The sequence below is a fragment of the Strix aluco genome, chromosome 27 (genome assembly GCF_031877795.1).
Source record: "Strix aluco isolate bStrAlu1 chromosome 27, bStrAlu1.hap1, whole genome shotgun sequence".
NCBI classification, from domain to species: Eukaryota; Metazoa; Chordata; class Aves; order Strigiformes; family Strigidae; genus Strix; species Strix aluco.
In genome coordinates, this window is record NC_133957.1 from 1,009,463 (window position 1) to 1,025,994 (window position 16,532).

At 44.8% G+C, this 16,532-nt stretch overlaps 1 protein-coding gene across 7 annotated transcripts in view; it reads right to left on the reverse strand.

Annotated features, from left to right (window-relative positions):
- The window catches only part of SCN8A (sodium voltage-gated channel alpha subunit 8), a 59,147-nt gene that overhangs the window by 34,879 nt on the left and 7,736 nt on the right, over positions 1–16,532 (reverse strand). For 3 of the 7 annotated variants that reach the window (XR_012621007.1, XM_074807525.1, XM_074807530.1), the window contains exons 2-6: positions 13,008–13,337; positions 5,318–5,437; positions 3,767–3,855; positions 3,426–3,554; positions 1,095–1,186 (exon numbers count right to left, since the gene is read on the reverse strand). The exons of 1 other annotated variant lie outside the window; for it this stretch is intronic. Coding sequence is in view for 4 of the 6 variants with exons in the window: in XM_074807525.1 (XP_074663626.1) it covers positions 1,095–1,186; positions 3,426–3,554; positions 3,767–3,855; positions 5,318–5,437; positions 13,008–13,283 (706 nt within the window). In the remaining 2 variants the exon portion in view is untranslated. Of the gene's footprint in view, positions 1–1,094; positions 1,187–1,323; positions 1,416–3,425; positions 3,555–3,766; positions 3,856–5,317; positions 5,438–13,007; positions 13,338–16,532 lie in introns of those variants that run through there. 3 more of the 7 variants (XM_074807526.1, XM_074807527.1, XM_074807528.1) reach the window with 3 other exon arrangements.

Sequence of the window (16,532 nt, forward strand, 5' to 3'; positions counted from 1 at the left end):
GCAAGTGTAGCCTGAGAAAGCAAAAGAACCATTATCAGTGAATGCATCAGGAAATAAAACACAAAGAAATAGAAGATCAAACCCATCAAGTGATTATTCAGGGTGCCCACCTCGAGACAGGTCAAGCACCTGAGAACTGGAAAACTACGGATGCTTCAGTGCCTGTGAAAACTGAGTCTTAGGCTCGACCTTAAAATTAGGGACACTTTTGAGAAGCCATCTGCACAAGACTTTTATATACACGAATTCAGGATCAGAATCATACTCTCAGTCCGTAATGCCTCCATGGTCCCTTACAATAAAGGAAGGGCCATTGTTTACCCTTTGACACCCAGACTGAGGTAAGGGCCTAGGAGTGGCTTTGTAAGCCACGGTCCTGCAAAGTCCAGCTCAGGGGGTGGCACATGAGATGGGCAGGTCTAGGAATTAGGACTTCCTGAAAGTGCAGTCAGTACTCTGGGCCACACACTATTGCATTAACAGCTGACAACCAGTTCCACTATAACCTACAAATGCAAAAGCTGGTAATGCCAGTGCTCCATTCAGCTTAGTCTATCTCAGCATGGCAGCATCAACCCTTTCTGAAGACGGGGAGGCAAGCTTATTGTCATTACCTAGAAGACAACCTGCCCCAGATCCCAGCTGACTCCAAGCAGCTGAAGTAGCCTCACGCAGAAAGGTTTTAATCTTGGTTGGGTTTTACTCACTTGCTTTACAAACTTATTCCTAAAACAACTCTAGAAACACTGGCAATAGTGGGATGAGTCGCTGAGCAAGAAACCATTTAGCCTGAGGAGGAAGGGAGTGCCTGATCCTTTATTGATCTGGAACTAAACTTCAGGTCTGGCTTTCATTTCAGAGATCGGATAGCCACGTGTGTACACAGGGATAAAGAAGTACGGAACAGCAGACTGTTCATCACATAATTTGATGGCCCAGAAGCCTTAATTTCAAACTACTCTGTTTATACAGACTGCAAAGCCCATCAAAAATATCCCAGTGCCATTTCTGAGAAATAAGCAATGCAGGACAGGAGGGGAGATACGGAAAAGAGATACACGCAAGGCCAGCCTTTAATGCTTAATGGTTCTCACCTGGAATAACAGAGATAGTTTTCAAAGCTCGGAGAACTCTGAAAGTTCTCAATGCTGAGACATTCCCAAGGTCCACAAACTCTGTGACATATCTGCAATGAGGGAGGTCACACACAAAAAACACAATGACAATACACACACCAAAATAAAACAACAACTACAGACAAAGCAATACATCACTCACAGGGGCCTGTACCCAACAGCTAACACCAACCGGAGGCCGCCTTACCTGGAATTACAGAAATAGTTTTCAAAGCTCTCAGAACCCTGAAAGTGCGCAGAGCTGAAACATTGCCTAGGTTTACAAACTCTGTTATATACCTGCAGAATTAAACCAGAGTTAATGGCACTGTTGGGGTCACCTTCCTTTTCATATAGCTGTCTGTTTGTAGGAAACAGCTCGTAATTTAAAATGCTTTAGAACTGCCATTTAAAAGAGGGCGAGAGACAGGAAATTTCAGAGCCAAAACCCAGTTTAAGTCTCTCCACACTGCAACCACCTTGTCCAGGTGCACGGTTAGATACTGGCATTCTCGTCTATATAGGACCTGAAAATTTAATGCTATCTCTACAGAAGCAGGTAACTGTAAAACTGCCAAATACGCGAAGAGAGTTGGTGACATCAGTTCAGTGGTTTCGGGTATATTCGCTTCACTTCATGTTTTTAATAAAGCATGATCATCTTTTGCTTTGATTAGCATCCTTCATTTAATCCTTTATGCTCTGCTACCTGTTTGTGAGCCACAGGTAGGTAAGACTGTCCCTATTTCACAAGGGGAAAAACCTGAGATGCACAGAGGATCAGAGGCTTAGTGAAAGGTTAACGGAGTTAAATTTTATCACAACTTAGAGTATTTCCTCTGTGCTGTCTGGGGAGAAACATGGTATGAAAAAGCAAAGAAATGCACAATATTCACAGTTCTTCCTGGTGCTGAAAGGCCACCGCAAGTGCTTCATAAAACTTAGACCCTATTAGTGGGATTTAAATAATGCACAGGGTTGCTCTAGCCCTTGCCACAAGAAGGGATTGTATTTGAAGGCTACAGGCAACCTCACTGGAAATAAGGTGGTTAGAGTTAGATCAGCTGGAGACTTAGCACATTTATTTAAGAGCAATGCATTTGGCCTTTTAAAGCTGGCATGCTGTTACTTGTTAATTTATCAAGAAACAAAGGAAATAACCAATTGACAGGTCGAATCCGATCTGTGTGCACAGAACCGGGAGCCTCACCCCCACAGGCGGGTGACACTGTGCACAGCAGGTCCCGTCTATTCTGAAGTAAAACTAAAGTGTCAGTGAGCTACTGGCTATTTGCCTTTGTGGACAATGTCCAGCTCTTTGCATGGAAGTTGAATACACAACTAAAAGGCCAGTAGAAAAAGAGCAGAAACTTGGGAGAATCAGCAACCTCGGGTGCAGAATCCAGAAAAAAAAAAAAAAAGGCATTTTATATGATTAGAGCATTTAACTACAATTAAATTCAAGTGCTCTGAACCCTTGAAAATTAGGCTCCTGAGCATTCCTACATGATCCCTCAGTTTTCATCAGCTATTGTTGACTACAGGAGCCCAAACATGCACATGTGCAATATTCCAAAACCAAATGTAAAAGAGGAAAAAAAAAAAAAAAAAAAAATCTCTCTTCCACCGGCGACTCAGACTACCAGACTACACCTGGTTTTCATCAGTGGTACTAAGCCTAAACAAGGATCAGCGCAGGCCAATAAGGGAAAAACCAGAAATCTAGCGTGCATCTCCTGGTTGAGCTGTGAATTCAGACATCCCCATGAATCCTCATGATCAGACCCATGTAAGCTGATCTGGCACAAGAGAAAAGAATGAGGAAGGAAAATAAAGCGTCGCCTTTTCTGACACTGAACCTTCATCGAAACGGGTCAGGAACTGTTCAGCCTTAAGTCGCATCCCAGGGAATTTTAACATGCAAGCCCAAGGAGGGAAGGAGTGGTACAGGCTAGAATTTAAAGATGGTTCGCTCCTAGTCCTATGCTTAACAGAACAAGCTGCCACTCTGGCGTGTGAAGAATCTAAAATGCTAGGCGCTATTATAAAGTCTTACATTAATAAAGGCAGTTTTTAGAAAATCATATTTTTTGCAGCAGCAACTCCACTAACTCCATGGGGTTGCATTTTAGATCTGTGACTCTGTGTCAGGCTAAAGCTTTCTTTTGAAAAATCAAGAAAAGAATCTCTGGGGGATTCACTTAAGTTTTCCTTGATTTATTTTTTTCCTTACACACCCACCCTCTTCCTAGGGTCTCATCCCCTCCCATACACCACAAATACCTGAAATAATCTGAAAACACAACTTACGCCATCATGATCACACTGAAATCTAGCCAGTTCCATGGATCCCGTAGGAAAGTAAAGCCATCTATACAGAAACCTCTTGCAATAATTTTCACAAGTGATTCAAATGTATAAATACCAGTGAATGTATACCTGTTAGGAGGAAGAAAGAGAGCTGCACTGAGAAGTTTGTAGAAATGTCATTTTAGTCATGAAAAAAGATGAATTACAAACACTTTTGTGTGAACAAAGTGAATATAAAAGACTCGTGTTCATGCTAACTTAAACGTCAGTAGGAACGGATTCTCAATAGAAGAAAAACAACATTCTGTGAGATTCTGAAAAACACAAGAAGCGTTACTTACTCCACATTCTTCGACCATTCAGGTGGGTTACTAAAAGTCATGAATACACAGTTGGTCAAAATAGTGCACATAATGATCATGCTAAATACTGTAGAACAAAGTCAAGGATCAAAGGGACACTAGTGCAGCTCTTTACATCACCTTATGGCTCCCTGAGGACCACTGGGCTGCAATACAACGCAACAATTTCCAGTCTGCTCTCTGTGGACTACAAATAAGAGCCAAGATGCTTCCAGCAGTCATGGGAAATAAGACTGGGGTGACTATATATAAATAGTATTTTTATGTCACCATTCAATTTATTTTGTATTTTCTGATATGTCTTAGCAATTTAAAAATCACATGCCTAAATGGAAATGTCTCCCCAAATAATTCCATCTATTCAGTAACATCAAAATAGATTGTTTGCTAATATATCCAACAGGAACGCAGCGCTGCAATCCACAGACACCGAGGACTCAGCGAATCTTTCCAAATATCTCTGCTCCCTCTGTGTGCTCAGGATCTTGCGCGTCACGTTTGCAGATGGAAGGTGCTGGACTGACTGGAGGAGCGTTGCAGCGACAGCACAATTTCAGGATTAGATGTTTGAGTGGATTTTAACTACCGAATTATTAGAAGAATGGTGAAATTCAGGGTGAGATCCAAAGCTGTTTGACTTCCAAAACTGTTTAAGCAGACACAAATGGATCTCAGATCAAGGCCCAAGACCCACTGGCAGCATCTCGGTCTCAACCTGACAGATCTGCATCTCTCAGCTGCGTCCCAGCACATCCAGAGGGGAGGAAAGTCTACGAGAAATAACACAGAAGCCAAAGAAAACATTCCCAGCCTCAGGTCCCAAGTCGACTTTGGAAAGATGGAACAGCTTTTCCTTCATACGAGATGCAGGAAGTCAGTATATAGAAGCCTCTAAAACAACGTGTTTCCGTTTTAGAGTCACTTTCTAAAAATAAATAAATAAACAGGGCAAAGCAGCTCATTCAATACACTACTTTTTTTTTTTTCCCTCTCCTAATAACACATGCAGATGATGTTTCCGAAGCTAAGGGAGCTGTCTGAAGCCCTGCAGTGGAACATTTTGGAATAGCCTTGCCATTAGAAGGAAGTTTGAGAGATGCCAAAAGAGCAAGAAATTAATCAGTGTCTCATCGCATATAAGGTATCTTTGGCTCCTTCTCCAGATCCTAATTCGATTTAACCGTTTCAGCAGCTAGTTAAACCTCAACTTCTCTTCACGTGAAGCATAACCTTAAGTCATATCTGTTCCAAAACTTATCAAAGTCTGTGCACTGATGGAAGAACGGACAGAGATAGGTACAATTTAGCAGGGAAAATAAACGAAAAGTTTACTTGATGGGATGCGTCTAAAGGACGATGCTTTTTCATCCAAAAAAAGCACATTTCTGTGTATGCTCTAAGGCCAACCCAACCTCACCCGGTGCAGAACTGTAATTCACATACACTATCTGAATTGAGCAATAAGACAACAGGGAAGAGATTTTTCAGTGAATATACAAACGCAAAAATAACTCAGCAATAAAAAGGATATGAATGTATCAAAATTTTAATAGCTATTCTTCTAAACAGATTAAAAGGACTTAAAATGTACAAGGCAGGTGTGGCACTAAATCGGAAGAGTGTTTTCCCTCTGTTTAGTACTACAAAGGTCTGTAGAGAAACAAAGAAAGAAAAACAGAGAGAGAGAGAGAGTTAATGCATGAAAATCAAAGCAGGATTTGTACAAAAAAAGACGAACAACTTCCACGGTAAAAACCAGCATTTTCTGCTTTTTTAAAGAATAATCTCCTTTATGAAGTTCCCATTAGGGTAAAACATACCTACCCGTACATCAGGAGTAATTCCACTCCAAACCATCCATTTTACCAGGCACCTCAGCCAGAGCAGAAGCAAAACCTCCCATCCAAGAGTCCCCGTTTTCACCACGCGAGGGCAGAAGCACTGGTACCCCAATCTAACAGATAAGAACCGAGGCCCAAAGCAAACTAAGGACCACAAATTCAGGAGCAGAACCGGCAGCTGAGCCCAGCCTTCACGCCGCTGCCCAGAGCACAAGATCATTTTTACGGCACAGAGCTCGTGCAGCCTGTGCCTCCTTCCCAAACCTCGCTAAGAGCTACCACAACGAATCGTGTTTTTACAAGACAGCACTTCACCTGCAAAGAAAGATGGACAGGTAAGCAGACAGAAAATGTCATGGTAGAGTCCCCCACCCCAGCAGACACGAGTCAGATACCCATCGTCCCCACTCAGCGGCAATTTTGAGCACATTCCACGTTGGTGCACCAACTCCAGGCAGAGTCATGTGCTCTCGTTGCCTTTAATTAGCAAGATGTTAAGGTTCGCTACTTTATACGGAACCTGTGGAATGAATCATGTAAACGTGAGGCAGAATCGATCTCATCTCTCCATCACCAGCCTTAAAATACAGACCCGCTATTTCATCTCCCCGCTAGCGAACATGCATATCAAAAAGCACCGGGAGAATCACACGCAGCCATCTGGAGAGGCAAAATTAGAACTGTGGTTGCTTAATACCAGCACACTCAATGCACCTACCACTTGACTTGAAGGAAAAAAAAAAAGCAAGCAATTTGTGTGCACTGAAAAGCCAAAGCCCTTTCCGCAGCACCATTTCCCCGTTTTACACTCCCTCCGGGATGCTGCAGCCTCAGCGAGGCGGGATGAGCCCTGGAGCGCCGCGGGGGGACAGAGCGAAGCCGGACACGCTGCGGGCTCGCTCCCCGGCACCAGCCCCCCGTTTGGCACAGCCCCGAGCCTCCCGGAGTCCAACACGAGGGAATCCACAAGGGCTTTCTGCCAACGCAGTCGCTGTGCTTCCCCAGGAGACTCACTCTTATGAAATTTGTCATTTCCCTCCTAGTAAGTGAAACAACGTATTTTAGCTCATTTGGCTAAATTAGACCATTGAGCAGTAAATTATTTGAAAAGGAAATCAAAATCAGATTGTGGTTCAGCACGGAGTGAGAAAGATTAGTTAGCATAACCACTAATGCACCTCCCAACAAAAGCACTTTAAAGACAACCCTGGACAGCTCTTAAATTGCAGCATCAAGAATTAATGAACAGATTACCCTGGCATGTAACAATATTCTGAAAGGCCGTAAGTTTTTCAGAATTGCTGATTACAGAGTGGTCAAGGGACACACGATTTTAAGAACCAGCTGTCTCTCCTTCCCTGACACCACAAACTTTCCAAGGCTCACACACCATCTGTTTGTTTTTAAATCTTCTTTCACCGTCCGCTGCAGAGGCTTCGGAGCAGGACACCCACCCCCCTGGGACGCTCCCGGGCTTCGCTTGTGTCCCTGGCACAACACTGAGCTCTCAACTCTGCCACATCCTTTAAGCAATGGAATCTCCGATGTGACTGTACCGAACATGACGTGGGCACAAGGTGAGCTGGGCAAAGGCAGAAATGCCCCCAAACCCCCGTGCAGTGGGTCTGTGAGGTGGCTCCGTTTCATTACGCCTCCATCCCTTCACGGGAAAAATCCCTGTGCAGGAGCCCTGCGGTTTGCTCCGACACAGCTCGGCGAGCCAGAGGTAAAACCGTTCCTCGCACGGCGACACAGGCGTGTGCGTGCTGCTTCAGATGCAAACCAACCCACAGACTTTAGACCTGCTCTAGCAGAGCAAGCCAGGCGCAGGCGGGGAAGGTGGCTGTCAGCTGCTCTCTCCGGAGGGTCAGAGACTGTTTGCCTCAGCACGCTGCAGTGATTACATGGGAACATATATTTTCAATAGCTGTTTCACAGAGGATTGACCCAGAAATTTGGCATTCCCTGTTGTAACACAAGCTGTTTCATCCAATGGTCGGGCAATCGCCTACCAAACATGAACTCCACATTCTGCTCGCCAGCTTAGTCCTTCATCTATTACATGCCCTTACACAAGGCAGCTCCTTGTTTTCTCTTCCATGCTCTGCCCAGCTTTCTCTTTTTAGACCATAATGTTTGTTGAAATTATTCCTGTCTATAAAACCCATCTCATAAGTGGGCCTCTCAGCACAACCGTAACACAAATAAGGTGCCGTGCATTCCAGTCTGCTCATCGTTTTCGATGGTTCCAAGATCCGCTGCTCCAGTTCCCTGAGTATCTTATAAAATCCTGGGTAAATCTCTGCTTGGCCTTGTCAACGGAAAGAAGAGCACAAAAGCCAAAAAGCGTTTGGCAATTTAAAACCTTATCTTAGTTTTTCTTTACGCTGCTGACATATTAAAACTCAATTTCAAAATGGCTGCGTGCTCTTAAAATGTTTGCTGGTTCAGGTCCAAGAACATCCTTAAGCCCTTTTAAGATCTGCTGAGGCAAAGCTCAGAACTCAGAGAAAGGCGATACCTAGAGAAAGGCATTTTGCAGTCGTCTTCTAAGAGATGAAGTCTGGTTGAACTTTCAAAAGTCTCAGTTTGTTGTTAGAGAGTTCTGAAAAAGGCTCTGTCCAGTTTTCTTCAAGTTGGCTGGGAATCTACACTTTACAGAAATAGTTCTCATATAAAAAGAAGTAAGATCACAAAAGATAAGTCTTCTCTAAATCAATTTGCAAAATAGTGTCTTAAAGGAGCTATGCTGGAGCATGACAGAATTGATCAAGTGATGGCAAAAAGCATTCCGGTGATATGAAGATTTAAATACTCTTGCTTCATGCAGGTTTTACATTAAGCATTTCTGTAATGGCTGAAAAGTGAGGAGGAGTGGGCAGAAGATTTAAGAAGAAAACAGCTTTATGAACAGCCTAAGAACATATGGAACCATATTCCTACAGCGGTAGCATGACGACTGCCTTACTCTCAACGTTAAGCAAGAGAGAACAACGACTTTCTGACGACACCCTGAGCAAGTTACTTTAACACTGCTATTTTCAAAATTAATTTACAGGGAACTCTGGCACCCTGTAGGTTGAAGAAGTATATACAGAATTAAATGCCAATGCAAAATATTTTTCAAGTCTGTTTTGGCTCGTAGAGGTGCACTTCCTAATACAGAAACCACATTATTTAATATTTATTTTTCCATCCCCCCCAAAAAGGGACCAATTCATTCCTTATTAGCAACTTATTCTTCTCCACTGAAAAGCTTATGGGAAAAAAGGTACCTGCCACACTTCCCTCTTGCTTTCATCTCTTATTTCAAGCCCAACACAGGAAAAACCCTTGACATTTTTTGAAATTTATCAAATATTTCCGAAAGATACATTTAAAAAAATAAATATCGCTCAACATGCAATATTGAGAAAGTGATCTGGATTCATGTTTTAACGACATCACAGTCTGCCTATGTAAGGAAATTCATTCTGCCTCAGAAGCGGAAATGCTTCTCCTTCCTTCCCCTCCCCACCAGTGGGCTGCAGCTCTTCAGGCGACGGCAGCAGAGCCTCTCTCGCCTCCCGGTCCGTGCCACACTCGGCACACCCTGAGCGCCGCCTGACAGCTCCACGTGCCACGGCAACGCTCGGCACTGGATGCAAGAGGTGCCGTTATCTGTCGTCCCACGAAAAGCCGTACAACAGCAAACAACTCCGTTACACTTTGCCTTCCGTCCAACACCCAGAAAGGGCTGGAGAAGACGCCTGGCAGGGATTACACTCTCCTTCCTTCATCCTACCGCGGCAGCAGGGAGGACAGCTAGGAAGTGCACATCTACTCTTCCTGCTCCTTTTAAGCCTACTGGGGAGAGGGAGTGGAAGACAAAATAACATTAAAGACACAAGACCCAGAAAAGGTGATTAGCTCTTGGAACTAAGGATGAAAGGCTGATTTTTGAGATGGTCCGGATTCTTCCCTCTGTTTCAGTGTCTTCACTGAAATGCAAACCCCATTAGCGGTATCGTGACCTTGCAGGGCCATTACCGTGCCCTCCAGGAGGCGCAAGCGAAGGCTCCTTGGAGCACAGACATGCCTCCCGCAAGCTGGTCTCTCCCATCCCTGTGATCTTCCCAGGCCCACGCAGTCAAGGTGACATTCTGGACCAGAGGGCCCATTTCCAAACCGTGCGTGTGACCTGACAAAGTTGCAAGTCACTCCATTGGCACAAACGCACTAGAAAGATCCTCAGGTGCTCAGCTGCAAGCTATAGGTGACCTCCGACAATCCCAGCCCAGCCTCGGGTGTTCCCGGATGTACAGACAATCTTCTACAACGGCAGGGTTGATTTTTCCATTGAAATCAATCCACTGAAGCTTATAAATGGACTCGATTCCCAGAATATCCAGGGGCCTTCGACTGCCTTGTAAATGGAGCCACTGCAGGAGCATCAGCAGCTTCCCCGTGTTCAGTAGCAAGTCTGAGATTCACACTGAGTGAAACGGAAGTTACGTGAGGAAAATGACCACAACCTGGCAAAAGTCACGTCCAATGGGAAAGAACAGGGTGAGGAGTTGTTTAGTGGGAGTGATGGCCTAGGTCATAAATGGAAGAGAAGGAAAGAGAGGTCTAAAAGATGGAAAACCAGTTTAAAAAAAGAAATACTAATAAGGTTGCGGAAATAGAAGAGGACGATGGTCCTTATCTCTCCCTTAGGCAAACGCTGAAGGAAGATTAGACCAGGAGGTAATCACCTGCCTTGCTTTCATTGCTAGGGATGCTGACACAGGTACCTTCCCTCAATTTTGTTTGCACATGTAAACAAGGAAGTTCACGTACCTGCCTTTTGGTTTTTTTAATTGAAATGTTTCAGGTTTCCACAACAAATATCACGGGCAAGTATTGCTTCTACCATGTGCTTCAGGCCAGGAACTGGAAGGCAATTACTATTTGTAAAACAAAGAATCATAAAAAAATTCTCTCTGGTACTTACGTAAAGACAAAAAGGAGCTAAACTAGCTCCCAAATCTGCTACCTGTGAGCAAAGGGACTTTCCTGATTCTCCTAAGAGTCATTGTTGCAAAATGAAACTGAAGAGAGAAAAGAGAAGTAGCTTGGACAAAACCACCGCTTGCAGGGCCGGGCTCCGAACCCAGGAGTTTTGACTGTACATGGTTCTGTTTCTAGGTCACATTGTTTCTCCTTTAAATATCAGTTAACAGGCCACTGGAAAGTTCAGCTTCTCCGTTAAAATGCAGTTTCAGTTTCCTTAGATAAACCAAGATCACTGTGTCCTACTGCAAGGAAAAGCAACCAGCTGATTTGTTCCTATGCATGCTGCATGTCTAGCTTTAAAAGAAAAGACCTATGATGCAAAGCCTTCTGGCAAATGCTGGAGAGGAAAAAAAAAAAAAAATCTTGGAAAACTTCCCATGATTCAAGCAGATTCGCAATTCCTGATGATTCAGAGAAGGGCCTTTTTTAATGGCCTTAAAAAAAATTCCTTGTGGGAAGCCACTGACTATTTGAAGCAGCAAAGAAGCAGCACACACCTAAGCTCTCGCCATACTGAAGTGGATGCAAAAGAAACAGAGGCAGTAAAACGTTAATCCAGTGTTCATGGGCAGCGCAAGGCTCCTGTCACAGAACAGCAAGTACGAGGCTGGCAGGGCTCTGCGAGTGTGTCTCCCATCTCCAGAACCTTCCCCTGCATCTGCAGCCGCTCCAGCTCCGCGGAGAGCTCGCATCTCCGCACGGCAGGCGCGGAAACGCCCGCACGCAGAAACGCCCGCCTCTCTTCTGGAGACGTGAGAGATGCCTTCAAAGTTGGGAACGTGGCTTATTTTTCTCTAAAAATTAAAGATTTATTAACAGCATTGTGTTGGGAGGCAAACACGGACTGATAAAGCGTGAGGGCTGACGGGGTTCCCCTCTGCTCCCACTTCTGGTGGAACACTGAGACAACCAAGAAGCCTTTGCCCGATGCTCCAGGACGCGGCAGTGCGCACTGCTCTCCTATTTTAGCCAGAAAGAACACGGCCCAGTTCAACGTCAGGAACACAAAGAGGGCACAAAACACTCCTGCCTGGATTTGCAGTGACATTTCATAACACCTACTTGGTTGGGTGCAAGTGGTCACACACAACCGAAGAGATCCTGGGAACTGCTCTTCAGCTACATCTCTTTTTCACAGCCTGCCCACACCAACACCAGGCAACACCAGATTTGTTGAATAAAGAGAAAATATTTCTGAGGGATAATGTAAGCTGCCCTCTGACCAGCAACAGCAGCTGCCAATCCATTTCCTTCAGTGCAACATCCACCTGACCACCAGTCTGCCTGGCATCCAACACATACACAAATCACCATATTTTGAAGCTCTGTTCTGAGCTGGTGCCTGCACTCCACAACAAATAAGCATTAAATTCACTAGTGTAAATGCAGAAAAGAATGACCAGTTCTACCCAACGTTAGCAGCAAGTTCAGTTATTTCATGTGAATAACGCCCTGCCAGCCACAAAATCACTTCTGAGTGTGGCAAGAAATGTCTGCCCCAACACAAAGTCATAAAACATTTTGTTACCCATGACAACTTCACTGATTTTACGTGACAGCCATTCTACCCAAGTTTTGAACGGTCACATCACAACTGTTGTCACACACGTGGTCAAACCTCCAGCTTCTCACGCGGCACAGCTAAGCCTGAGTTACTGATGGTAATTAGCTTATTCAAATCAAATTTCTATCAAAGAAAACAATGAAATTAAACAGCAGAGAAGAACCTCAGTTTTAAGTCATCTAGCCTTCTAAGAAAATTGGTGATCACGCTCTTCCTTATTTCACCAGTAGAAGATCCCTCCCCTCCATTTCCAGCCGTGTTTGCTTACTCACCACCTCCCTCACTCCATTCCTTAATACCTCTGGGCACCCATAAATGCCTCCTGCCATATCACCTTAATTCCACAGACAAATATTTTAAAAATAAAAATTATAAAGATGAAAGCAAGTTAGTTGGTTTATCTCACTTCTTTTTGTCATTATTTTATATCCCACTGCTTCATAACGATCAAATTCAGACTGAATTCCATGCAAGTAATGAAATAGACACTTAACACCGTTACCCCTCAATTAAATTCTTCTTATTGCCCTCATGGTTAAAATTGGCACATTAGCACAACTTTATCTATTTTTAGTTTCCAGACCTTGTTCTCCTAACTCCATCCAAGCAGGTGTTTAAAGGTTGATTGTATAATCCTATTAAACCTCAAAGAAAAATATGTAACAAAACAAACAAGCCCATCCAAAGACTCCATTCTTTGTCTTCTACTTAAACCATACCCAAACCTGAAATTTCCTAAGAAAAAGGTGGTTTAGCGACTTCTTTCTTGCAGACTCACTTTCTGGGTCATATAATAAGGGTCAAAGTCCTCCAGTGGTACAGCAACCAGGCCTTTTGGGATGTCCCCGTAGATGAAAGGCAAATTCTTCCCCGCCTCAAGGTCACTGTTTGGTTTTGGTTTGCTGTCTTCATCGTCATCCCGGTGGCTGCTGTCTTGCTTTGGACGCTGCTTCTTTTTTAATTCTGCAATGTGTTTCTCGATGTTAGCCAGAGACTCCGGCGTGAAGGGTTTAAAACTATCAGGGCCTGGTGGTGCGAGCAGCCGTGCTGCCATCTTTTCATCCTGCAGCAGCTTCTTTAGTTATGTTGCACCCCGGACAGGTCAGCTCTGCAGGGGAGCAAAGAGCACAGCAGAACAGTCAGTCACAGCACAGACAGACAGACAACACACAGCACCCAACGTCCAAAGGCAGCTCTGGTCCTCAAGGCCTCACAGAGTGAGGCAAGCAGACCTGCTGCTTCTCGGTCCCCAAACAAGCTACAGGCAGAAGGACACCACGCGCTGACACCGGGTGAACCTGCCCGTCCCTGCCCGTCCCGCGCTGCCTCCCCAGGTTTTCTGGCGCAGGCAGAGCCGACGCGCAGCCCTGGACCCCCGGCAGCCGCCCTGAGGGCTCCCCTGATCTGGGCAGCTCCCGAACACAGACTCGGTTCTAGACTACAGAAACTGTTCTGAAAAGGAACTTCATCAAAACCAGGATTTTCCCACAAAAACGATTTGATCAGTCACTGCTCTCCAGCAAGCTGCATCGTTAGACAAAAATTCCAAGTCAGCTCCATTCCCAGGGTCGGGACGAGGTGTTCGGCCTCGTCTAGAAAGGGCTGGGCGTTAGCACATCCCTCCCCCTGCGGAGCAGGCCCTTAGCAAAGCTCCTTCCTCAACACAACACGGAGGAGGAGTAACTTGGGGCTGGGCCTATGAGAGAGAGCAGCAGATGACACGCCCGGGACACGCTGAGCTCTTTTGAAAAAAATGCTCCTTGGTGTCCTACCAGATATTGTTGCAGTTAAGGAGAAGTTTCCTGAAGGACTCCAGCAGGCACTGGGCTGGGTGTGCCAGGGAGCATCTGAACCATTCCTCATGTGGGACCAAGACCGCAGTGGGCTCACCTCTGCCCGCTCCGGAGCACACCACATCTCTGCTGCGCAAAGTCAAATCTCACCCTTTCATTTTACATATCTATATAATTAGCAGGGTTTCTATTCATTTCAGGCCCTAAGAATGAAATAATTTTAAAATACTTTCACCAACTACAATAGTAATTTCTGAAAGTTAAATTCCTGTGATATGCGGGTTAGATAAAGTCTTCTTTGCATCAGATGCAACGCAAACGAGCACTTCTCCACGACAAAAAGAGAAGAAAAGGGACGCGGACGCGGTACAGAAACACAGCTGAGAAAGATCTCGCAGAGCTTCCAACCTGCAAAGGAGCACAGACCTCTGACAGGATTTTACCCTGTCCCTACACAGAGCACCTCGCTCTCTTCCCCCCCACTCCTACGAAAGAGAAGAGCTGTGAGGAAGTTCGTTTATCTGAATCCAGCCGCCTACAAACCCTCTGCAGCTTTGCACCTTTTGGCAAGCTCTCGCTCAAGAACCAGCAACCAGAATATATTGCATTTCTGAGCTCCTGGTACCTCTTCAAGCTTTTCACACTCCAGGAGGAGGCCAAGAGAGAAGAGGAATTACAGAAACCCTGCACTGATGCAACAGCACTGCAGTACTGCAGGCTGGAATACAACCCAGCCCTGACATGGCTTGGCACTTCAGGGAGGAACCCAAACACCCAAGTGGCAACAAATTCAAGAGGAAGGGCAAAATGACTACGAGTATACGGCACAGAAAGAATCTAAAAGCTATATGGGAAAAGGTCCCTTCAGTAAGGAGAAAAGACCATCAGTAAGGTCAGATCTTTTAAGCTAACAGGCGCACAGCATCAAAATATAAATTAAAGATTTGGCATCTCTGAAAGCAGAATGACTTTCAAATTCTTTGAAAACTATGATATAGGACCGAATCGTAAAAATTCAGCTATTTGAGCATGATGTTAGCCACCACTGGTCTTTACAGCCCTTGGCATTGACGACTGGACTGTATTCACGTGGGAAGAGTTCACAGAGGCCAGAGACATCACCCAAACGGAGGGAGGCTCCCACCCGTGAGGACGAGCTGGGACATGTTTGCCCAGTCTCAGCAATGGGCACGCTCTGAAACCCAGAATCACAACTTTCTATGGATTGCAGTGGACTCCGTGAATAAATACAGCATAGAAATAATGGAGTCCTTTTTTAAAAAAACACCTGGAGATCCCAGCCTTTAATATAGTACCTGGGGTATTTCCAAAAGCCAGAACATCTAGTGCAAAGTGTCCTTCCAGGCGATTTCAGGTTATTCCTTGCAACCGCTTCACTCCGATTCACATGCAAATCTAAAGCTGCACCACACACGTAGAACTTAATCAAATGCTGTTTCCGTCTCAGGTTTTATTTGGAGATCCAAAAGTACAGATCTGCCTCCTTACGTAACTACACAGAGTAGTCTGGGCTGGGATTCTTTCCTGTGAACTTGACCAGGTATTTCTAGAGTAATAACAATACAGACTCAAAAAAGATGGCAAGAGGGGAGAGAAAAGCCAGTATCTTGGTCACATTACCTCCAGAAACATCATGGAATAGCTTGCTGATATTAAGGAAAAATTAATTTATTCTATTCTTGCAGCAGTTGCATGCATTTAATTACCAAATTTCCCACATACTGTGAAACTATATAGCAGCATTGGGGATGTGGTCTAATTGAATGGCACAGATAAATATGTAAGGCCTGAATTTAGAAACCAAAGTAGCTCAGGGACACAGCATAAAAAAGGGAAAAAATGAAGGCACAAATGAATGCCTGATTTGTATGCACAATTACACAACCGGCAACTGGAAGCAACCAACTAATCTGCTAAGTGGCCAATTAAAAAAACAAAACCAAACCAACAAAAAAACCCAACCACCACCACCTGCCCCCCGCTCTGGTCCACAACTGCACACCACAGCGGCTGTGCAGAGACCCTGCCCATCAATAAACCAGGAGACACCCTGACGCTACACCCAGAAACCAGGTTACAAGTTTGCCTCGTGCTTCTGGCTCTCCTCGCGTTCCCCCACGCCGCAGACTGTTCCGCTGCCGAAGTTACAAGAAGCAATTGCTCTTGTTTCAGCGTTTGGTACTTACTCGAAGGGCTGTTACTTGCTTGATATCAACCCGTCACAGTGACCTGGGGCTTTCATTTCTTGGGATGTTCTTGCCTGCCCTGACTTCATTTGTTTCCCCAGTAAATTATCCCACATTAAGATAATGGACAAAATCAGGATGTAAACTGAAAGGATGGGAACGGAATGTTTATTTAATTCCTTAAATCAGACCTGTAGAGCAGTTTTTAAATTTTGGATAGCACGGCACTACATGTTCTCACAATGACGAGCCATGCTTTGCAGCTCCCACAGCCAACCCCTAATCGTTACCTTACAGAGAGAC